The sequence below is a fragment of the Bidens hawaiensis genome, unplaced genomic scaffold, assembly GCF_021521415.1.
Source record: "Bidens hawaiensis isolate Kalapana, Puna unplaced genomic scaffold, B.hawaiensis_p1.1 tig00020785_1, whole genome shotgun sequence".
Taxonomy (NCBI): domain Eukaryota; kingdom Viridiplantae; phylum Streptophyta; class Magnoliopsida; order Asterales; family Asteraceae; genus Bidens; species Bidens hawaiensis.
In genome coordinates, this window is record NW_027493199.1 from 306,326 (window position 1) to 331,536 (window position 25,211).

Below are 25,211 nucleotides of genomic sequence, written 5' to 3' on the forward strand. Positions count from 1 at the left end.
AACAATAGACTTGACTTTTTTGTAAAAGAAAAGGGAAATATCCATTATACTAGCAAAAATAAAGAATAACATCATTTTAATTAAATTCAGGATAAAAGAGTACGGCAAATTTGATTCTATATTGTGATACTCGTCAAGTAGTTAAAAAAACGGGAAAAAGTTGGTAAATATAGAATTTCCATAAATTTCATGAGGCATTTCAAATATGTGTCATATGAGACCTTAGGATATTGTTTCAATCATTTCTTACTTTTATCTTTATAAGATTTGTGTACACGTATCCAATTTGTTCATTAGTATTATATTTACCCATCACCTTCAGCTCATTATTTTATAGATGTTATGATAGAGATATCCATGTCGTTTTATAAAGAAAGAGCGAGGAAATAACCGAGGACGACTCAATCTTTTAGAAAAAACTAGAACTTACTTTTAAATTTAGAGATCTTTTAGTTAAAAGCAACTTTTCTTTTAAACTTTAACTTAGAGAAAATCCGTTGTTAAAAACAACCTATACATATAGTAAACCTGACCGAGTAGCGAGATCATAAACTTTTATCAAAAAATCATTGACATTTATTTGATATTGATCATTAACAACAATTAGTTTCATCAGCTACAAAGCAACACGTACCTTCAACTTATTTGCATCACACGTACTTCAACTTAGCATAAAATCTTTTAAATCATTAAATTAGCCTATATTCAATAATGACAACAAATTAACAAAGAGCTAATAGATACATAACTTAATGTTCTTGTTTTCTCTCTTCATCCTTTCCTTATCCACCTCCACCACGTTCTTTTCATTTTTTCTAATTACGAGTTTTTCCACCTAAAACTTCAGACTTTGCATTTGTCACTTTGGAGACAGAAACATCATACAACTAGACCAAAAAGTCATCGGTTGCATTCTTTTCAATTATTATGCCTATCTAACGTCGTGAATTTGAGGGATTTTCAAATTATATGGCTTAAGACCTTATTTGATCATTTATGATAAAATCATTCAATTAAAGAGTCGATGATGCTTAAAAATGACGATTATGTACACTTAACAATACTTTTGATGTTCTTGAAAAATGTAGCAAGAGATGAATGCACCATCTGTTCAATAAACTTTCAACGAACTAAAGAATGAAAAACCTTATAATTCGAAATTTCAGCCATTCATCACCTAAATTGTTTAAAGCTCGATACAAAAATTGGTTATAAATTTTATTACCATTACTAAATTTATATACATCACATTATATGTCTAATGTCTAGCATGCCATTTGGTTCAAAACTAGATTAGATTATAGAAGGACTGAATATCCCATGGCAAGTAGTTAAGGGACTTGGTGTATATCATGTATATGAAATTATGAGATATTTGGCGCCAATTAGTTTCAATCAATATTCTAGCTTACAACAGCTAGCTGATCAATTCACTCGAACCAGACAAAAATGTTAACGACCAGGTTCTTCGCCCCAGTGTGGAGTCCCCAGAGCGGTGATTCGTTGATGCATTCCGAGAGAAAATACCTGCTGCTAGTTGAAATCCGTTAAATCAGGTTTGATTTAAGTTTCAGTTGATTTGCTGTTCTAATCATATGGTTTGCATTTGTAGTATAGCATTGGTTTATTGTTAAAAAACGTGACAACTAACCACGAATATGTTTGTCTTTTCAAATAACGTAAGGGTCATTTTCATCACTTAATATGTTTTTTTTTGTCTAAATTTGGTTTACATCGGAGGCCCTATCTAAGCGGGGCCTAAAGTTGTAGCTTTCCCCTTAGAGCCGGCCCTGGTCACAAGTTTGGAAGCAATGATAGTAGATATAAGCTTGGGAGAGTAAACAAATGGTTCATTTTGCACAATAGTCTGATGATGGTGTTCTATTAGCAAGGTCATCCCCAATAACCGTTAAAAAAAATTCGGCCAAAAGGGATAATACATTTAGCCATTAAGTAAAAGTTTTTTTTTAATTTGGTTAGTGGGTTATGGTTTACGTTGTGCAAAAAAGTATTTATATAAAAATAGGCTTAAATGAATTGGGTAATTACGCTTAAACATTAATAATACAATTTTTTTTTTCAAAAATAAAATAAAATATAAACCCTACCTGGGTAATTGGGCTCAAGATCAAGCCTCTCGGGCTCCCAATGTTTATCATCAGCAATCCGACATCACACGAGCATTCCTGGTAAATCATGGTTTTGTTAATAATATGATAGATATTTTGTAATCTTATAGACTTTGTGCTTTTGTTAAATGGTTGTGCTCTGTGGACCATGTTGGTTTAGTTTGGATAAGGGGGCGAAGCCCGACAAAATATATATTATTATTTATTTAGTTACTTTTACAAAGTGATATCAAAGTATTAGATAAGATTTTGCATTCATATTATCACCATTTTTAAATTTGAAAGATAGAGCCCCCAATTCTTAACAAAAATATCATCAATTTCATGCATATTTCTGCTACATTCTGATTAAATTACATTTTACTTTTTTTTTTTTTTTGTTGTTGATCTAATATATCAGGAATAAAAACTTTATTTATATGACTGTCGCTAACTATCTGATTTAACTAAATCAATTAGTTGGGCTAAAATAATGGTAACATGTCATCTAAATGTAAAGAAGTCCACATAATTGGGCCCCCAAAACAGTCCAAGAAATTGGTCAGTTTACAGCTCATTTTTATGTAATAAAACTCGTAAATAATTTTGAACATGTTACCAAAATTAGTGACTTAACCGATTCAAGAAATTAACACAAAAGCTTCTTATTTGTTATTTTATCAAACGTTTTTCAGAAAATCAAGGACCAATTAAATCAACACATGCATTAAATAGCATTATAACATGTTTGATGAAACCAGCCCCCGTTTCAAACCAAACTGTTGGTTTGATATCGGTTTGAGAACTCCTCCGTTAAAACTAGGCTGGCTTATATTTTAATGCAATTGTGAGTTGGCTACTTTTTAATAGGGAGAGTGCGTAAACCTAACCAAGTTGGTTTCAAATCGTACCAATACCTTTCGTTTGGAAGCCGGTGCCAAAATCGAACTGGTTCGTACAAAAATTAGTTTTCACCATGTTTGACTGAACCGAGCCCATTTGGGTCTAGAATCTGTTTTATGCACACCTCTAACTTGTTCATTGGAGAATGGAGAGAGCCCCATATTGGACCAATTCAACAAGACATGCCCAATTCTAAATTAGCCCAATTTTAGTAAGCCCAAGTCAAGAATGGCCCACTAGGTTTAAGGCCCAACTTATTTTACATATAACAAGAAGCCAGATTGTTCAAATGTTCCCTCTTTATCTAACTAATATTCATTTAGTTAAGAAATTGTCATTTTTTTATCTAAAATTAATTATCCAAATTTCTTATATTAGAATTTATATATTTTTATGTGTGTATATATGTGTATGCATATATATTATCTTTTCTTGTTGATTGGAAGTGAAAAGAAACATAAAACACAAAGTGTGGAACATGTCATTCTCACTTATACACCTATGACCACTTTACATCCTCAATTATTGCATTCTTTTTATTGCTTTATTCTTTGCATCAACCCAGTCAAGAAAGATAGTTTGACCAGTTTTTGATCAATCTAAATGCTCTAGCTAAAGATGAGAAAGTGAGATTCTTTATGCTCTTGCCAAACAACCCACAAGGCCTGTCATGCACCTCTTTTAAAATTAGTCAACTTACCCATTTTTCAAAAGTTTATCTCCTTATGTAATTATCTTCAAATTGTTACTTTAAGTTTATAACATAAAAGATATTTTCTAAAAAGCTGGATTGCTTTTTTTCTGGCATAGATGAGTGAAATCTTTAAAAGTTAAAGACCAGAATCCACTACCATTAAAGTGATTTAAACTATGATGCTTAATCATCACCACCACCAACACATCACCTTTAATCTTGCTTGATTCCTTCACAAATTTCAAACCTTGGACCTCAAGTAACTTTAGATGATCACTACTACTAACCATATAGATTACACTAGAAATTGTTTTTTTACCTTCGTTTCAACTGCTCTAACGTAGCATTTCGGCGGTCAAAGTATAAGAAATTAATGACAATGTGATGTTTAGAGCATCCTAAGATTGTAAAGATCTTGTCTTTAGAAAAAAGAGACGAGCGGTGTCCTCTCGGCCACTCGGGTCCACTGCTTTAATATGTTTTGGGTCAAACATGTAGTATGATTAGCTAAACAGGATTAAAGTGCACAGTGATACAACAAAGAAGAATATAAACAATCTAAAATCAGAGACTATACAGTCTGATACAACAAAGTGCAATGATGATGAACATGCCTATATTATTGACATAAAACAATTAAAGTTAGATCTCTCTTGATCCAAGAATCCAAGATATTTAAACATCTAAAACATTGTCTTTTGAACTGTGATCATAGGATTACAACTGCTAATGTGAATTATAATTCATAAAGAATGTTCATTCTTTTTAAATACTAGCAACTTGTAATAGTAATAGTACTAAAAGGAAATTAATATTCACATAACTAAAAAAACAAAAAATTGCAACATTTCATCAATTACCAAAATTTTGACAGAAAACATATGCAGAAACGAAAAGGAACGCATATTCCAAATGGTTCGAGTAAAACGACGCAATGAAACTTATATTCTGCTATATACATAACGAAATACGAAATTATCGAACGCTTTGACAGCCTTAACGACGGCATTAATCTCAACTGTGATCACCCAAAGGTTCTTTCTCTTGAGACTCATCAATCACCGAACTTTTCATTGACATCCCATCAAGAATATCGCTGCCCGAATCTTCTTGCAGCTCCTTAAACATAGCCATCACTTGAATCATTGTAGGCCTCTTCCAAGACTTATCATCAACACACTGATATGCAATCTTCAAACAATGAAACAGTTCGGATTCACACGATTTATCAAACAACAATTCGGTATCCAAAACATCCCGAACTCTGCGTTCTCTTTGCAGCTGTTTAGCCCATCCAACGAGGTTATTATCATCCCCGAACTCCATTGTATCAATCGGTTTCTTCCCCGATAAAAGCTCCAACAACACGACTCCATAACTATACACATCACCTTTTGCAGTGCACCTAAAGCTTTGATAATATTCTGGTGGGACATAACCAGGTGTCCCGGCTAAAGTGCTCACACTAAGATGAGTTTCCATCGCGTTAACGAGTCGGGCCATTCCAAAATCCGACACTCGGGCCTCAAATTCTTCATCCAAAAGCACATTACTTGACTTCATATCTCGGTGAATAATATGAGGAATGCAACTATGGTGAAGAAATGCTAGCCCTCTTGCGGACCCGATGGCTATCTTCTTTCGTGCGGACCAATCTAGTCTCGGGACACAGTTTCCGCCTTTGACCCGATCATGTAAAACCGCTTCTAAACTGCCCCATTTCATGTATTCATACACGAGTAGGCGCTCTTCACCGATCTTACAATATCCCAACAACGGTACAAGGTTTCGGTGTTTGATCTTGCCAATTGTCTCCATTTCAGCCATGAACTCTCTGTCTCCTTGACTGGTGACATGTATAAGTTTCTTGATTGCAACTACACTCCCATCTTTTAGTTGTGCTTTGTACACGTCACCGAACCCACCCGACCCGATTAATGTGTCTGCACTGAACCCGTTTGTCGCTTCTAGTAAATGCCCAAATGTAAGCTTTCTTAATGGTTTTTCAAAAGTTGCAATGTTAATGCTTAACGGTTCGGGTACACCCGTGAGCTTCCAACTGTTGCTGCCGGAAGTCGACAAACTTTCGATGTATTTGTCTCGTGTTTCGACTTTCTTTTGGTATCTTTTCATTCTAAAAAGGAAGAATGTGAGGATGATTATGCAAAGAAGAGATGCTAATATCCCGACAACTACCCCGGTAGCCATGGAACTTGCCCTCTTTTCTTTATGTTTGGGCCCGGTCAGTTTGGCCCCCGACCCACAGGGCAGCAAAGGCAGCCCGCAAAGGCCCGTGTTGTTATCATATTTGGTTGCTGGGAAAGTAGTGAGCTGTCCACCTGATGGGATCGGGCCAGTGAGGTTATTATGCGACACGTCGAAGTCGTTGAGAAACGACAGACTTACCAACGAGCCCGGGATGAAGCCCGTTAACGAGTTATGCGACAGATCAAGAAGCAACGCGGTTTTCAAATTCCCGAGACTAGACGGGATATCACCACTAAGATTGTTATACCCCAAGTTCAAAACTTGTAAGTAGCTTAACGACCCGTAGCTGTCGGGAATAGGGCCCGTTAACAAGTTGTAAGACAGATCAAGGTAGATCATACTACCATTACTCGCATAATTGTACATTGTCAAGCCCGAGTAGATTCGGGTCGAGGGGCAAAAATGGTAATTCAAGAACCCTTCGAGTCTCTCCTTTCGTATCCCCTCAAACTCAACAAGCCCACCCGCAAATCTACAAGCGGTCCCACCTTCATTCCTCACAAAAGCAAACTGCTTACCCGAAACGGGCCCAGGGGTCACAAGCCCAGCCGAATCTGCAAGCTCTTTCGGGAGCGGCCCGTTTAACAAATTACTATTCAAATCGAGCCAAATGAGACTCTTACACTTCCCGAGCCCCAACGGGACACCACCCGTGAGCGAGTTGTTCCCGAGCTGAAGAATAGCAAGATTCACAAGATTCCCAACACCATCCGGGATCTTTCCTTCGAGCTTGTTGTTCGAAAGGGACACCCAAAGCAGATTCGTGCAGCTTGCGATCGACACCGGGATTGTACCAGTAATAAGGTTGTTGTTAAGGATCAAAGTCTGCAAATTTCCACCTTTAACACAAATCCCTTCTGGGATTTCACCAGTGAGATTATTAGCCCATATTACAACATCAAGAATCTGTGGAAGATCCCAAATTTCTGACGGAATTGCCCCTGTAAGACTATTGAAACTAAGATCAATAGTTTGCAGACTTCTGCAGCTTCCAATATTATTTGGAACATGCCCTGATAAATAATTATTTCCCAGAAGTAACTTCTGAAGTGACAAAAATGGTGCACTTGAAGAACATATTTCAAAAGGTATAACCCCAGCAAACCCATTGGAACTCAAGTCAACCACTTGAAGTTGACTGCAGTTCGCTAAACTCAAAGGTAAACCACTGGTGATGTTGTTGAATGAAGCAGAAAGATACTTCAAACTCGACATGGAACTCACAACCGATGTCAAAAATTCTCCAGATAAATAGTTATGGCCAAGATTAAGGCTCGAGAGAGACGAACATGAAGCGAAAGAAGCCGGAAGTCCACCGGTTAATTGATTGTTGGAAAGATCTAGCTCTTTTAGAGTGGGACAAACATTTCCGAGTTCAGATGGAATCGGGCCGAAAAACTGGTTGGAAGCTAATGAAAGGCTTTTCAAGTTTTTGAAATCTCCAAGCATAGTTCCAGGAATTATCATATGCAGAGCATTGTGGCTAATATCCAGCTTTTCAAGAACATGACAATTTGATAAACTCGCGGGAAAGCCGGTTCCCGCGAGGTCATTTCTTGACAAATTAATTGAACTGAGATTCTGGCAAGTTCCAAAGTCCAGACTCTGGAACTTGCCAGTAATATTGTTGCCAGAAAGATCAAGGGCTTTCAAACTGGATAAACTTGTTAAACTGGCTGGTATGTCACCAGCAAGGAAGTTGTTGGACACGTCTAGTGATGTAACGTACTTGCAGGAAGCTAGCGAGTTTATATTGCCAGCTAGTTTGTTACCGGAGATATTAAACGTTTGAAAGTTGCAATAACTAGAAGTAAAAGAAAGATTGCCCGAAAAATGGTTTCCGGAAAGGGTGACATCGGTAAGAGTAGTGATTAACATGAGTTGGTCAAGATAAAGCGTACCCGAAAGGTACATGTTGGTGAGATTCACCGCGGTGACATGGTGGTCATCGGAACATACCACACCTTGCCATGAACATGGGGTGGATGATGGTGATGTAACTTTCCAATCGGCTAACAACCCTTTCGGGTCAGAGTCAATAGATGCTTGCTTGAAAGATAGTAGCCGAAAAGCATCGTCTTCTTGACTTGTTACCGCGATAGCAAGTCCTAGAAACAAAGGCAAAAACCGAAACCAGACTGATTTGTTCATTGGTAATAAACGTATAAAATAATAACCTGACTCGAATAACACGAAACAGAAACAAAAAATAAACTAGAGAATGAACACATATATGTTTTCAAACTATGTGTTCAAAATCATCTCTCATGGCATGCAAATGAACAAGAAAAAGAAAGAAAGTGTGACTTTTTGAAGATGAAGAACAAAGCATGTATCATGTATGAAAATAATATGTGTGAGAGAGTAAAATAAAATAATATAAAGATGGTGGTCCTTCCTTAGGTAAAAGAAAAAGGTTTTGGGGGGTGGGAATACACAGGTGTGTGTATATGAGTAGTGGTGGGGTGTAAATTACGAATATATATATATAAATATAAACGGAGACCTTAAAAAAGTGGAATTTCGTTGGATACTATGATCAGATGGACATATAATGTATTAGTACAGGAGACTGGTCGGGATTATTTAATTCTTCACATGTTATCCATGATATGTTTGTTGTTTGGGCATGTGAGTGTAAATGAGTAGAGAGGTCCGGGTGCGAGTTCAAATCGAAAACATTTATGTTAGGCTTAAAACTCTTTTGATGGAAGACAGAAACCCCCTTTGATAATATGGTGTTTGATAGAATATGAGTTGAGGTCTTGTAGGATCTTTGGAGATTGTTTTTTATACTTAAACAGGCTTGAGTCAAAATTAAAATCGAAAACATAATATAACGTATAATTTATTTGCATTTTTAGGTGACATGTTATGATACAGAAACTGGTTATCACTTCCTTAACTATGAGAAGCTCTGGCGATCTCTTTTGTATTAGTTTTACGGAGACATACCAAATCCATCTTGAAAACATTTTGGGTATGTTTGGCAAAACTAACCGGTGGTTGTTAGCTGAAAGCTGGAAGCTGATGGGTGGTAGCTGTTAGCTGTAGCTTTTTAAATATTTTTAGATGTTTGGCAGAGTAACAGAAGCTTCTAATAAAACTAAATGGGTGCCCACGTGGTGCGGCGGAATGGACGTACAATCTAACAGCAACCTCATAATCAGTGTCTTAAAAGCTTCTAAAAGCTCCTTGTCAAACATACCCTTTATATCAGATGATCTCTATTCTCTACCATTTTTTTTTGTTGAAAAATAATTATTGATGGGATTGAAGATGGAGAAGAAAATGGGGTTGCTTTCACAACATTTGCAGTCAAACTTTGGATATCAATATTTTCCTCTTTAACGAAAATAGGACCACTTTAAAAAGTATGTAGCACGTCTTGGGTATTTTGGGAATGAATAAAATAGCAAGTGTGGATGTTTTAGGGTATAGGGGTGGGGTTTAGGTGGCATCAAGCTTTCAAAAAAAGTGTGCATTGTGTCAAAAGAAATACACCATTATGTACTGAGTGCATCCACTCCCCCTTATTTAATAAACCGTTATTACAACGTTTATTTTTAAATTTATTTGGTGTCCTTCATTTCAAAAGTAGTATAATAAATATCTTATATTTAATGTTACTAATAATAATAAGGGGGTTTGAATTGTGCAAGCTCAAGCCAAAGAGTTTGAGCTTAACCCGTATTGGGAAGGAAATAAATATTTGGGTTGAATGTCACAAGATTTCAAGTTTGAATTTAAATCCAACCGAGCTTTATCGTAGTGATCTTTGGACGGCGGGTTTTCCCTAGAACAGGAGGAGATGGTAGTCTCGGGCTACCCAACTTTGCTTGCGACCTCAAACGTATGGGGTTGTTTTTTGCCTTTAAGATAACCCGAGTAATCGGACTTTATTAGTTGGTCCTTAAAAAAAATATACATTGCGCAATCTCAACAAATATAATACTTAATAATACTTGATGTTCTAATCTAGAAAGTAATAGGGCTAACTGAATTGATTTTTGTGTTTATCGAGTTAATAAACATGTTTCCTTTTAACAACATAGGTTTTTTTCTTCTGAATCTATAATTTCATTTAAAAATATTATTACACTGATTTATTCATTTTTAATCCAAAAGTAAGAGGGTTATGAGTCGACATTGCAAGATAACAAGCCGGGCTTCGGTATGACGTCTTGAATCTTGATGTTATCAGCTGTTATATTTTTAAATTCCGAATTAATCGTAAATATCTATAATTCTTTGTTTCTTCGGGATATTTGTTTTGAGACTTATTTATATTAACATGTGTTATAAGTTTTTTGTTAAATAAATCATAACTTTTTAACATATTGTTTTGAAATTAGAGGCGTGTGTACTTTTATCGTTCTAAAAAATTAGAGGCGTGTGTACTGTTATAAGTTTATAATTAAGTTTTAACTAATAAATTTGTCTTGTATAACTGTTGGATTTGGATAGATATGGTTTGACTTGCAAGTACTAATTCAAAAAAAGGCCAATGTCCTTAGCTTACAAAACACTCAATAGTATGGTAAATTTGAGTAAATTACATAAATGGCCGTTAAGTTGTTACTTTTATCGTTCTTTAAAAAATGTATATCACCCTTATACTCAAATGTTACTATCACGGATAAACCTCCCCACCTTTTCCCATTCTTGGTAGTAATCTCTATATCAAGACATTAATTTCAGATGTAACATTTAAAAAATTTGCTTACGTATTTCATGCAATGTAAACCAGGGTCGTCTTCGATAATCGTGAAAAAATTTTAGGCCAAAGACAAAAAAAAATTGGGCCTCAAATTTGTTGAGTAAACATTAAACATACATATATTTTTTTCAAAAATATAGAATTAAAAAATAAAAATTCAGGCCTATCGGGGTGTTGGGCCGAAGTCGGTCGACCACTGGGCCCTACTTCATAGCCGTCCTTTATGTAAACGAAACAAAAACAGAAACACAATAATAAATAAATTTAAACACACGGGGTGCAAATTTCTTATATTCGGTTTTTGAAAGCTTGAAATCGGGTCATTACATCCTCTTCTTTTACTTTATCAAGCGTATCTCTTTTGAACACACAAATTAAAGCATTGTTTAAATATTGATCATCACCCATTCGGTTGCACAAATCCGTCTTGATAAGCTTCATTTTAGAAAAAAAAAACATCTTTCAACGGTTGTTGTTGCAACCGGTAAAACCAACGCTAGCTTCAATATTTGATAAACCAAAGGAAAAGTTGTGTGCTTTCCGGTTTCCACCATTACACGAGCAAGGTCACACATTACACCGAATTTCACAAATTTATCATCTTTCTTTAAAGTTTGATAAATGATCTTATAATCATCACCCAAATTACACCATCTTTCTTCATTACTAAAATCATTCAGAAGCATCTCATAAAATGCCATTATCTTAGATATTTCAAACTTAGAAATTGAATCGCAAGGATTTAAACCAGACATATTTTTTCTAACAAACTAGTTGAGATCTCATTGAATCTACTTCAATGTTCTTGAACTTGCATATCCAAAACCATATTAAAAACTTCAACCTCAAAATAATGTCGAGTGGTGATGTCTGGTGCAACGTTGTTTGATATCCAACTAGTTTCCGATTTCCAAACGACGAGTATAATTTTTGAAAATGGCTAATGGGATTTAATTGGTTTGGGCTTTAAACTTCGATTGGACTTTAATTGGGTTGAATTTTTAAATTGGTTGAGCTTTAAACAAATAGGGGTAACGTTATATTTTTTCAAAGATGACAAAATACGAAAACCCACCCAAAAAATATTTTTTTACAATACCGACGAAAAATTTAGGGGTAACGGAGACTACCCCAGTACGACAATAATCACCACTACAACGCACGCAACCCCTTATCAGGGCCCCTCTCCAACATATTAGTGTTTTCTTGATCCCAAAGCAAAGAAAAATTGAAACTTTACGACGATTATAATGGCCACACGTAACACTTCGTTGAACTAGAAACAACTCACTATTAATCATGCCATCTTTTCATCCCTTTTTATTCGTTTGAGTTATTTTAATTGTGATCAAGTTTTATGATTTTGTTGTATTTTTTTATAAACCAGAGTTGTTGTTTCCCTTGTTGTCATCATTGTCAATCAGGCGTGTCCTTCATTCGTGTGTGCAATATATATTTAGGTCTAACACCATGTGTCTTCTCCATTTCATGTCACGTTAGCCTCACCTCTACTATCATTCATCCACATCCACATCCACATCGTTTAACTTAAGTTATACTCACCGTTTTCTATTCTCCTTTCTTTTTATATTTTTATTATTAAAAAAAAAAACTCAAATTAAACCTATATATATGCGACACCACACCACCCTAAAAAGAATGGTGTTTGGGGGCCTAGACCATTCTCACCACACAAGAGGAATGGCAAGGGGCTGCGTGGTGTTCCATTCTCACCGTGTACATGCCATATGTATAATATGTCCTAATGCGTTTGTGATGTGGGTACGCATAGGTTAAAAGTGGTGTGAAGTTATTTATATAAGAGTGATTATAACGTCTTATCTTAAACTTGATGGATAAGTTAGCACTAAGACGGGGTGTCTAAATAATGAGCGTATGATTCGGTTCGTAAGTATATATATTTTTACGTATAAGTTTCATTTGTGACGGATCGTCACATGAATGAGAAGACACGTCTTATCCAATTTTTGCCTAATTAAAGTTTTGTCTCTGAAATTTAAGTTTGAATTAATGATAAAATGGTCCCTCAACTTTCCAAGTCGTCAAAATTGGACCAGAAGTTTTCAAGGTGTTACGGTCGTCCTTCTTATCTTCACACGTAATCGCTTCTCTTTTTTTTTCTAAGAAGGCAACGACCACTGACCATTGTTCTTTTGTCTCACAGTGTAATCTTCCTCCAGTTTACTTGATTGTCTACCTACTCTTGTCATGTTTCATTTGGATGTCTGCCTACTATTATCGGGTCCTATTTTGGAAACCCTAGGTGGTGTGACAGTGGGGATTTAATGGTCGATGGTGTGGTGGTGGCGTGGCGGGGTTTTGCAAATGTCGTGGTGATGTGGAAGACACTCGGTAGGGGGGTGGGAATGGTGGTTGGCCATTTGGCGGCGACGGCTGTCTGATAGTCTTTTATTGATCCTTTTAATGGTTGTTGCGGTTTTCTTGATGGTTGTTCAATGGTGCCATTTCTGGCCACTTGTGGTGGTGGCTAGTGGTTTATGTTGCTTAAATCTTCAGTTTAGGCTATGATGACGCTCTGCTATAAGTGTGGCAAACTTTGTTACAATCATGATTGAGATCTGAGTTACGAGTAATTTGATTTACATTTTGAGTTTTTCTTTGAAATGATAGCACTATTTAATCTCTCTTTAGTTACCGATTTTAGTTTAAAATTCACAAACTCAACATAACGCACTAGTATAAAAATGCATCATTCTTAAAAACTTAATACTATTAAACTCTCAGTTGAGAAGCTCTAGCATGACTAATCGAGTAATTTCAGTAACAATTTTTGTAATTTCAAATACTTTTAAATAAATTCAGTAACTACCAACAAACTAGAGGGATCGGTTATAAAATTTACTCTAGAAAATTCAACAATCATAACCCGCCCCCCAACCATGACATATGTGACATGGCCTACTATAATAATATAATATTGATAATTGATAACAATAAAATAATTAAGACATCTGTTAAGCATTAATTGAGTCTAGATTAAAACTTGTGATAATTTAATACATTATTTGTTTTTAATTCTAACAGTTGTTGAAAGTTGATGTAGACGCCGTACGTGCCATTTTATTTTGTAGGATAGTAAACCACAATTTGATATTATATATCATGGTATAATATTATTAAATCATGCTAAAGAAAACCATATGCAATACAATGATTGTAGGTATAGTCGCGGGTGGATTTGTACAACATTTTTATTAGCGAGATCATTTGAATCTGTAGATACTTTTTTAGGTTGAGGGGTCATTGAAGCTAACCAAATTTTACTACCACTAATAATGTATTTTGAAATTAAAATTTACACACAATGATAAATCAAATAATTAATTTTCTGAATCAAATCGGGAGGGGGGGGGGTATCACTCGTTCGAAGATATATAGTTTCACATGAATATCATATGTAAGACTTTGTTGATCGTTGACAACACACCGACACCCTAACTGACCTTCATGTCATTGTCAACTACTATGCACTTCGCTCCTATATCCCTCTTTATTCTCCCATGAATGCTCCTTTCCACGAGCTCTCCCCTCGCATTTGGCCTTTTGGAAGGGCGTTGGCAACTCACTTTTCATAGACGCCTTGGTCTACGAACGATCAAACATATTATTTCTTTTTACCGATGCATTACATAGATCTTTTTTTTGAACGACCAACTAAATAACGCCGGGTACTCCGTACGCGACCCCCATTGGCTAAAGGTAGCCCGAGCCGGCCACTAGTCCGGACGGACGGAGCCACTAGCGGTCCACCTATTGAGGGATTCACCGGATAAAACCCGACCCCCACGCCCCGTCAAACGACACGACAACGAGGATCCGGTAAAACCGGGTGAGATCAGGACTCGAACCCTGGCAAGCCACGGTCATCCCTCATATATCTCATATAAAATTGGTGATAGTGAGGTTTGAACCTCCTATCTCTCACTAGTAAAGTGAGTGCTCTACCATTAAGCCACATCCAATTTATATTACATAGATCTACTTGATCAATAATTTAAAACAATAATCAATAATTAATATGATGATAATAAAGATAAAAAATTCAAGGGAAGCATGTGGATTGTGGAAAGTTATGATTGTATGGTATGGGTGTAGTGGTGTAAAGGTACAACATGATGTTTGTGTGTGGGTTGTAGGGCGTAGAGTATCACCATTCTATGTATTAAGTTTAATGCACGAGGTGGCGGGGCACGGAGCTCATGACTATGGTCTTCCTATCTCCACACCACCAACACTTTAATCTTAATATTATAATTACTAAATTATTCCAACGACAAAAAGAAATCGTTTGCCTTGCTTCTTATACTAACAATGCATGAGTTAGCATACATGTTGTAACTAAATAAGAATAAGTAGTCATCTAAGCCTAGCCATCTAAGTTATTGTAACTATGAAACAAATTAATCCTATAGTCATCTAATGTTTTCAGTAAGCAATCTTTTACTTCAAACTCATAAAGGTATCTCATCTATGGGCTTATGCCCAAAGTTATAGTCGGTACCTACACAACCACTCTTTCGACTTCATAGGCTGAAACACTCAACCTTGATGTATACTTACTAGATTTTTCGGAAGTAGCTCATTCAAACTTATTACCAAAGCTCCATTATTGAGTTGTGAAATTGATCGTTGTTGGAGCCTTGGAGAAAAGGGGGGTGGGGGGTAATCACTGCCATGACAATGGGAGTTCAAGGGTGTAGTGTCCTAGTGTGGCCCTTTAGACGAAAAGTTTATTAAAGAGAGCAAACTTATATATATGCTAGCCTGATATAAGAAAACATGACAAAATATGACCTAAACCTAAAAAGAGCGTAACTTGTGCTGGAGTGAAATTACAATTCCATTCCAACTGATGGAAAAATCTCAATGAACTGAATCGTGCAACAAAGTCATAGGCCGTTTGGTTCCCCTGCCAGCCCCAAATTCCATCAACTGTGGCTCTAATTTCACCTATAAAGACTTCTTCCTCGATTTTCGCAATATTCAAACATTTTCTTATTTTACCTCACACATATCCCACATATTAACATAATATATAATCTTTTTATTCATTCATAATTTGATCACCTTTTGTATTTGGTAATTATTTCCATGCGTTATTTATTTTCTTGCTTTTTCCATGGGTCTCTTTTTGTAGGGATCACACCTCTAAAGAAATAGAAATCTATGTTTGCCAGGGATTGCAATTAGTTTGAAGGTAGGTTGGAAAGCATGGAATGAAATGCGATTTAACCTTTTTATATACAAATATATGTTGTATAGATGCAACTAAATTGTAACATCTTGGCTGAATCGCACATTGATCATGTAATAAGAGATTATAGGTTAGTTGAAGTGCATCGTCATACCAACTATGCATGAAATGTTTTGGTACTACAAGCACAACAAGTAACTTATCATTTAAACGCTTAAGTGAAAGCATTGTCATGATTTATGATCTCATGAAAAACTCTTTGTGTAGTCGCAAGAACAAAACCATAAAGTAGGTAAACAAAGAAGTGAATACCATGACTGTTGTGGAGGTGTTTTAGCAAATCCAGTAAAGTTATATGTCAGAGTTAAGTACTTTTTGCACCCCTATGGTAAACGGACGGATGCACTTTGCAACCCCACTTTCGAATTTAAGTCACCTGCACCCCTTGACGTCTACAAACTGTTGCAGTTTTCAACCAATGTCAATCTCCATTAGTCTTGCCCGTTAAGTATTTGAGAGAGTATTACCATAAAATCACCTTTAACACATAAACCGAAAACATAATCACCCCCAACTTGTCATCTTCGTTCACTTGCAACCCTATACTCATTGCGTACGTCATTCATCCGAAATCCCCGCCCGTTAATCACAGGAGTGCAAAAAGTACTTAACTCTATATGATACGTTTTTTTATAACATCAATATATGTTACCTTCTTGTGAGTTTTTACATGAATCACACACCAACACATGTGACATTTAAAGAACCACTTTTCATAACACATGGTAGCAATGTGTTCTTGAAATTGTCACAAGACTAGTATAAAGATTGATTGCGACCCCTTACCAGTAGTTCTTGATTCCTTTGACAAAGACTCAAAGATACACCAGCATCAACTATATAATAATATCTTGGGATTAATTCTTTATTTTGGCATTCAAATTCAAATTTACCATTTTTTTGGAATTTATTTTATGAAAAACATACTTTATTAGTTTTTTTTTCTTGGAAATCAAGGTAAAGAAAAGGTGAAAAAGGAAAATGAAAAAAAAAAGAAAAGAAAAGAAATACTTGATTTTTACGTTGAAAGATGAGTGTAATTTAATTTTGGGAAATCTTTTTTAAAACGTAAATCAAATATAATAAAGGCGGGATTTATGCAAAGAAACAAGGCTGATTGTTCCGTGGGACCCACCTCGGCATTCCTTTTTTGACATTTTATATATTTATTTACTTATTTAATTATTTATGTTTTATAAGTTGGTTGTGGCTCAATGGTAGAGCACTCACTTTACAAGTGAGAGGTAGGGGGACCAAACCTCACTACCACCAACTTATATGGGAGATATGAGTGATGACCCTGGTTTGCCATGTTCGAGTCTTGATCTCACCCGGTTTTACCGGCTCCTCGTTGTCTTGTCGTTTGGCGGGCGTGGGGGTCGGGTTTTATCCGGTGAAAACCTCAACAGGTGGACCGCTAGGGGCTCACCCGGTTTTACCGGCTCCTCGCTGTCGTGCCGTTTGGCGGGCGTGGGGGTCGGGTTTTATCCGGTGAATCCCTCAACAGGTGGACCGCTAGGGGCTCACCCGGTTTTACCGGCTCCTCGCTGTCGTGCCGTTTGGCGGGCGTGGGGTTCAGGTTTTATCCGGTGAATCCCTCAACAGGTGGACCGCTAGGGGCTCCGTCCGAACTAGTGGCCGGCTCGGGCTACCTTTAACCAATAAGGGCCGCGTACGAGATACCCAACATTACTTAGTTGGCCGTTAAAAAAAATCAAATAAATATTCACAAGGCGCACCCACGAATGCTTTTCTTTTGTTAATTTCTATTAAAAAATATATTCACACGTGTGGGAAGGTGGTGGTGGTGATGACATATACATATTCCAAATTTTCAAATTTTTTTAAAAATTATAAGTCGTATAAAACACCTTTTGGTTTGTTGAGTAGTCGACTAGTCGGATAACCTAAAGCATTTTTATTCATGGCCAGGTTTGACAATTTTGGTATTGTTACCTTTGATAATTGATATTTACATATACATATTTTTTTTTGTGATTCCTTGTTTTGTATATATGTATTATTAATTTATTGTAAACAATATATATTCAAGTTTCAGTGTACTTCAATAATTTCATTTCTATTAGGAGCCTTTCACAAAATTCTAAGTTTGCTATTTATATCTTACGTAATTCAACCTACTTTGTTTTTATTCAATCTGTTTTAGATTCTTATATAATTCCCGTCAATAACAGAATCTTTAGTAGGGTATGAGAATGGTGAGATTTAAAAAATATTACCTTAATTTTAAAAATGATAAAGAGGTTTGCATTTGTTTTCGGATTTATATGTATGGGCTAAACACTGATATTTACTATGAGTAAATACTAAAAAAAAACATAAAAACAAATTTAGCATAAATTAAACATTGTCGTGGTTAGAACTACCCTGCTTGTAAGCATTTTCATAAACCAAAAAATAATAAAAGAAGGCAAAGAGTGACTAAAATATAATAAACTGAAGCTCGGGGTGCAACCGTGCAAGTGAAAAAAGAGGGATGATTTGTGTTTAACCAAACCCAATATTAAAATATTTTAAGAACAAAAATGCCATTTTGTGACTTTTTGAAAGAAGATTTTGATTATTAAATTGGGCCTAGCCTAGTTCGAACAATCAGCCCAAATTGATTATTTAATATCCAGGATGCACGCTTCCATGTTTTTCTTTTTGGTGCTGCGTTGTTTATATTTTTATTAAACAAACGTAAATTTATAGAAAGCCACCAAGGGAAGGAAAAAAGGAAAGCTATTACGACCCGCATACTTAGTTATAATTAGTTAGGTTAGTGGATAAGTATTAATTTTAGGGATGAGGTATATTAGTGTTTGATTGGATATTATTAAAAATTAGGATATTTAATTGATTGGAGATTTGATTTATAAATATGGTTGGCATTAAAACTTAACTTGTCACAACAATGTGTAGAATATTGCACCAATTACGCCACCCAACTTCTATATTTGTTTTTTTTCTTAAGATGAATATGCTATTGTGTTTACATTCCACGTTTTTTTTATTTCCTTCTTTTCATTTTTTTATTTCAATCTTCTGATGCTCCTAACGTGAACATGTTATATCAGCCTGGAAATGTAGCGTTGCGGGATAATATGTAATGTCTTCATAACAAAAGGTATTAAAACAATATGTAAAACATGTAATATGTAAAATAATGTTTTTTTTTCTTAAATAAACATATCAATTTTCGTTATTTAGATGTGTCAAAAATTGGGTTCCAATATGTAGAAATATAGATATTACATCAATATAGCAGGTAGGCGGGCAACAAGCTGCGCCGCCACCCCTTTCTGAATTGCAAACCCTAACCTGCTAAAGACATACCCCTGCCACTTTGGAGTCGACACATTGCTATGCACAACCTGTTGGACCCTGGTTAGAAAACGGATAGCTTCCGGTAAACATCGTTTTTTTTAAGATATTTTTATTGATAGGAGAGACATTTACAAACGAACAAGAGGCACAATTTCTTCATTTTATGTGTAAAGAAAAAAAGTGGATAGAGCTCTATATTATTTTTCGAAGATATTTTTATTGATTTCGATGTATCCTATATAACTTTTTAACAAGCGATTTTTTATAGTTAAAATCAAAATTGCACAAAACGATGTAGTCAAATTGGCATTTGGATAATGACCAATTATAACCATTATACGCTCCCAAAATTCTAGAATTCAAAACATAACAATCCAAAGCATTTAATCAAAAACTTACATCTTAACCATAACCATGTATTTAAAACTAACTTACAAGTGGGTTTTGATTGTTGGGTATTACAAAACCATGTACACATGTTGTTAATCCATACTATAATGACCATGGGTTGAGGAGAGTTCAAGGGGCGGCGTCATCATTTGACCACGTCCTTCTTTAACTTGATAATACCGGCGTCAAAGGGGTGGAGCGCCAAGGCATTGGCGGCAGGCGCGTCTCAACATTCGTGGAGACCTAAAACGAACTAAAATGTTGAGACATTGTTCAAAAATCTATTTGATGTAAACCCTCCTCCTTTTCATGGGCTTGGGACCAGCAACAATAAACTAATAAGTTTATAGCTGGCGTAGAAAATTTTGTTTCTTTAACATTTTAGATTATTGTATTTGACATTATAAAAATTTAACCATAAATAATCTAAGATTCTAACCATCGGTCGTTGTTAGCTTTTATCCTTATTTTTATTTTTTTTTACTATGGCTACCATAATACAAGGATAAATCATTAATGATATGGGTCTCACTTTTAATTTGTGACTCATTAACAAGTTCTTAATAGAAAAAAGCCTAGTTTTAAAAGATATAGTACATAACTCATATAAAATTTAAGACCTATAAATAGTGGAAGTCCAAAGTCATTGCCTTATTTGGCTGGCCCATGGGTCGGGCCTGATTGGAGTGGAGGTGAGAACCCTTGCAAAGTGCAAACCAATTAATCACATATTTTCTTTTCTTTTTTCTCTTTTTTTCTTTTTTTTTAATTAATGTTCAGTTAAAACCTATTTGAAAGCTTAGTTAGTTAATATCCTTTTGCATACATAAGTATTTGTGCATGACTTGCATAACAATTCATCATATGAACGATGTTCATTGTCACTACATTAGCATCTGTCGCATATGTGATGGGATTCGTATGATCCATTTAAACACTCTTTAAGAATTATGAACCACATGGTTCCTATTTCAACAACTTATCCCTTAAATCACTCAAACTTGTGTAGTTAATTTGGTTGACCAAAATTCTTAGTTCTACCAATTCAAGCTCATTAAAGATATATTTGACATGTTGGAACCAAGCTTTATCAATTAAACTCATTAACACACTACTTTATCAATTAAAACTCATTATTTACCTAAAACACTTCGAAGACCATTATTCTAAACCTTTTAACTTGTATTTTCATTTAAGCATGTTTAAGTGGTTTTTATGACAAGCTCTTTGCCATGGTTGGTGATTATAACACTTTTATGCTAAAAGTTCTAATATGGGTCGAGTTTGGTCATAACAGTCAATAATATACAAAATCCTAACTCAAATCCAATACACTAATTCTAGTAGATTATATACATCATTTGTGATGTTTTCAAATCAATAAAGACCAAATATAGTGAAATTACCATAATTTTGTGTTTAGGTCAATGTTCATCAAAGCCCCAAATATTATCTCTTTGACTTTTAACTTGTAAGGCCGTAAGGTATAGATGCCATTATGCATATGAAAATGCTGATGTGTCATATGGTGCCGACGGTGAACACCACACCACTCAAATTGGCACCGCCATCCGTGGAGTTTAAGAGGTGAAAATGCCGAAATTTCTGTCACTCTATTTGAGAAGTTACAAATGAGATATTAAATATTTATACAAATTCATACCTACCATTGTTGACCATTTAAGACAAAAAAATAAAGGTTTTTTTTATTATATAATCTATCCGTTGTCAAACGGTTAGTTTGTTTTCCATTTTTTAATAAATTATAATTATAAAACTTACCAAACCATATAAATAAACTCTTTTCTCTCTTTTTTTCATATCAAAAACTTACAAATCTCATTCAACTGAGATGGATTTTTCATCCGATGATGAGTCGAGTTCGTTCGTTCCGCTTTTTATCCACACAATCGTATCATGCTGAAGCCGCTACCGTAACCGGTGAAGCGGGTCACGAGCGCCTACTAGCTGATTACCTTGACAACAATCCGGTATATGATGAAAAAATGTTTAAGAGACGTTTTCGTTTGATCAAAGAGTTATTCAAAAAGATAGCTAATGATTTAGAAGCGTACCACTCGTTTTTTAGACAATCGATGGATGCGAGAGGTCGTCGAGGTCTTACAACCTACCAAAAATGCACTGCTGCACTACGTCAAATGGGGTACGGGACAACGTCCGACGCTTGGGACGAATATTTGAGAATGTCCGAGAGAACAACACTAGAAAGCATGTGCAAATTTTGTAAGTGTGCCATCGAGATTTATGGGAACAAATATCTTAGAAAACCCAATTTGAATGACATTCAACAATTATACGAAGCACATGAATCTAAACACGGTTTCCCGGGAATGCTTGGTAGCTTGGATTGTATGCAATGGGCGTGGTTTAATTATCGAACTGCTTGGAGAGGTCAGTACATGAGAGGTGATCATCGTCATCCAACATGGCTTTGGAAGCAGTAGCTTCATAAGATCTGTGGATATGGCATGCGTTTTTTTGGTGTTGTCGATTGTAATAACGACTTAACTGTTTTGGAACAGTCACCATTATTCAATGACATTGAAAGCGGGGTAGCACCTGATTCTTCTTTTGAGATTGACGGGGTAGAATATAAATACAGTTATTATCTTGTTGATGGTATTTACCATGATTATGTCGTGTTTGTAGACTCGTATTCAAATCCAATTGGTGAAAAACGTAAGGTATTCGCAAAAGCTCAAGAGGCATTGGGAAAGGATATTGAGAAAACATTTGGTGTGCTTACAAAAATGGCATAGAATATCTAACCCGGCACGAGCTTGGGAACCAAAAAGGCTAACAACTGTAATGTATGCGTGTATTATATATATTACACAATATGATGATAAAAGAAAAAGGCAAGGCAATTTGTACGTACATTGAAATGGATAATCAACAACAAGAAGCTAGCGATGAACAAAGAATAATAAACTATCAAGAAATCCGTGACGTGGAAACACATCATAACCTTAAGTCGGATTTAGTTGATCATATTTACGACCTACCTATGAATTAGTTTTATTTATATTAAGTTTAATGGATGTAATTTTAGTTTCGTTATATTCAATTTTTAATTAATGGATTTAATTTGGTTTTAACCCCCAACCACCTAACGGCTCATCACATTTAATTTGTTTTCAACCGTTGTGTGTACAACGGATAAATTCAAATCCTTCCACTGTCTATAAACTTAATTTTTCAAACAAATTACCTTCAATCACTCCACTGTCTATAAACTTAAATCCTTTCTCAAACGAATACCTTCAATGAATCTAAACAACTCACAACACCCGTTTGGAAATGACGTTTATCAACTGTCATTTGAGTAGCCTATTTGGCTTCAAGTTCCGCCATTTGAATGGACGCAACAACAACGAGCATCCAGAGTAACACCGATGTTCGGTGCAAGCGAGTTTCCCGATTATCAACCGATGCCCGAATCTCAACCGATACCCGAATCTCAACCGATACCCGACTCTCGACTGATACCCGAAACTCACCCTACACCCGACACTCAACCGATACCCGAATTCAACCATCTAAAGTTACTAAAGGAAAAACCACCAAAAAAAAGATGCACCTGAAGGATCCGGCCAGGCCGCGAGTCAACTGGAATACCGCGGAAGAAGAAGCGTTGGCAAAAGCGTGGGTCAACGTTTCGGAGGACGCGGTAAGTTTATTTTATCTTTATTAATAATTTTTTAAATCTTAATAAAGCATAAACAAACGTTGTTTGTGTAGGTTATCGGTAACTCGCGGAAACGGCCCGCTTTTTACAAAGTGGCATGAATTGAGTAAACGGTTTTATGAAATTCAAAACCGTGAAGTATATCGATCTGTTCATCAAATCAACACGAAGTGGCATGAATTGAGTAAACGAGCCGCACAGTTTACGATAACTACAAAAACCTTCGCAAGAACCCCAAAAGTGGTTGGACCGATGACAACATTATGTCGAAAGCATAAAAGAAATACTCATGCATTGAAGGAGCAAATTTTATCACTTTTCGTTTTGGCTCGTTGTAAAGGATAAACCGAAATGGAAAGCGGTGCCCAACGTGGCTGAGTATATTAATGGTGGTGGTGTTATTGGTGGTTCGAAACGCACAACGACATCCGAATACAACAATTTCGTCTCTATCGATTACGACGCTCATTGTCAACAAGATCTCAACATGGATGATGTTAATGACATCCGAGAAATAAATGAGCCTATCCGCCCTCCCGGGTGAGACAAAAGCAAACGAGCAGCCGGAAGCTCGTCATCGAATTTTATATCGGATAGATTGGAATCTTTGTCAAACAAGTTAGATGCATTTATCACCAACTATACAGAAATTGAGGAGCGGAAACTCAAAATGAAAGAAAAAATGATGGAGGAGTTGAGGAAGCGGGAAGAGGCGGCGGGAATGGGAGAGGACTTTTGATGTATATAAAAATATACATCATTTTAGCATAAAAAAATATCTAAAAACTTCAACTTCTATCGTATAATATAGTTCAAATAATTACTTATTATGTTAAAATGTATTTTCAGGTGAAGCCAAGCCCCAAACAAAAAAACGAATGAAAAGACAAAGAAAAATTAAATATAACCAAAGAAAACGGCAGAACATGGGGCTGTGCTTCAGAGAATGTGGGGCTGTGCTTCTGAGAACACGGGGCCGTGCTTCAGGGAACACGGGGCTGTGCTCACCTTTCAGAAAAGATAAAAATCTACAAGAAAAAAAACAAAATAGTGAACAGCTGGACACGGGGCCGTGCTTCAGAGGACACGGGGTCGTGGTCACCTTTCAGAAATGATAAAAATAGACACCAAAAACACGGGGCCATGCCTCAGGAAGCACGCCCCCGTGCTGAGTCACAATGTACGATCTGACAGAGCATTTAATTCGACTGGACATGTGGACACGGGGTCGTGCCTCATGGATCATGAGGTCGTGCCTGAGTTCCCAGACAGCCTATAAATAGTGGAACATGTTGCACTCATTCGGAGTGCTTGAAGAAAACTTATATACGGGTTTCTCTTATAAAAACACTCACTTTACACTCATATTGAAGGTTTTGTGGACAGTTTGAAGGCTTGGAGGTTATCATCACCCTCATCCATCATCATCATCATCATCATCATCCATCACTATTGAAGAAGAAAGATTTATCCACATTTGGTTAGATTGTTCTAGTTTGATCATGTGTTTGTTATCTTCATCTCTTTTAATGTTCATAACCATGCTCATTATGAGCTAAACTACATTTACCATCTAATTTCTATGAAGAAGCTTTGTTTTACTTGATGATTATGTTGAACATGTGATTTAGGTTGGTAAAGTAGATGGTTATTTTGCAATTATCCTTTGATGAAAAATGTTTTATCACTTTAACTCAATATATCAAAGTTGATGATTAACAATCATTCATGATTCACTCATGTTGTTGGAGACTATAAATGGTAAAAAGAATACATTGATACTAGATAAAGAT

At 35.8% G+C, this 25,211-nt stretch overlaps 1 protein-coding gene and 1 pseudogene across 1 annotated transcript; one reads left to right on the forward strand and one right to left on the reverse strand.

Annotated features, from left to right (window-relative positions):
• Window positions 1-4,530: 4,530 nt before the first annotated feature.
• LOC143561766 (receptor-like protein kinase BRI1-like 3 pseudogene) lies at window positions 4,531-8,267 on the reverse strand (annotated as a pseudogene).
• Window positions 8,268-21,580: 13,313 nt separating this feature from the next.
• On the forward strand, window positions 21,581-22,174 carry LOC143561770 (uncharacterized). The gene has a single exon (XM_077049754.1). It carries the CDS (start codon window positions 21,581-21,583, stop codon window positions 22,172-22,174), a length of 594 nt encoding a protein of 197 aa, XP_076905869.1.
• Window positions 22,175-25,211: the final 3,037 nt, after the last annotated feature.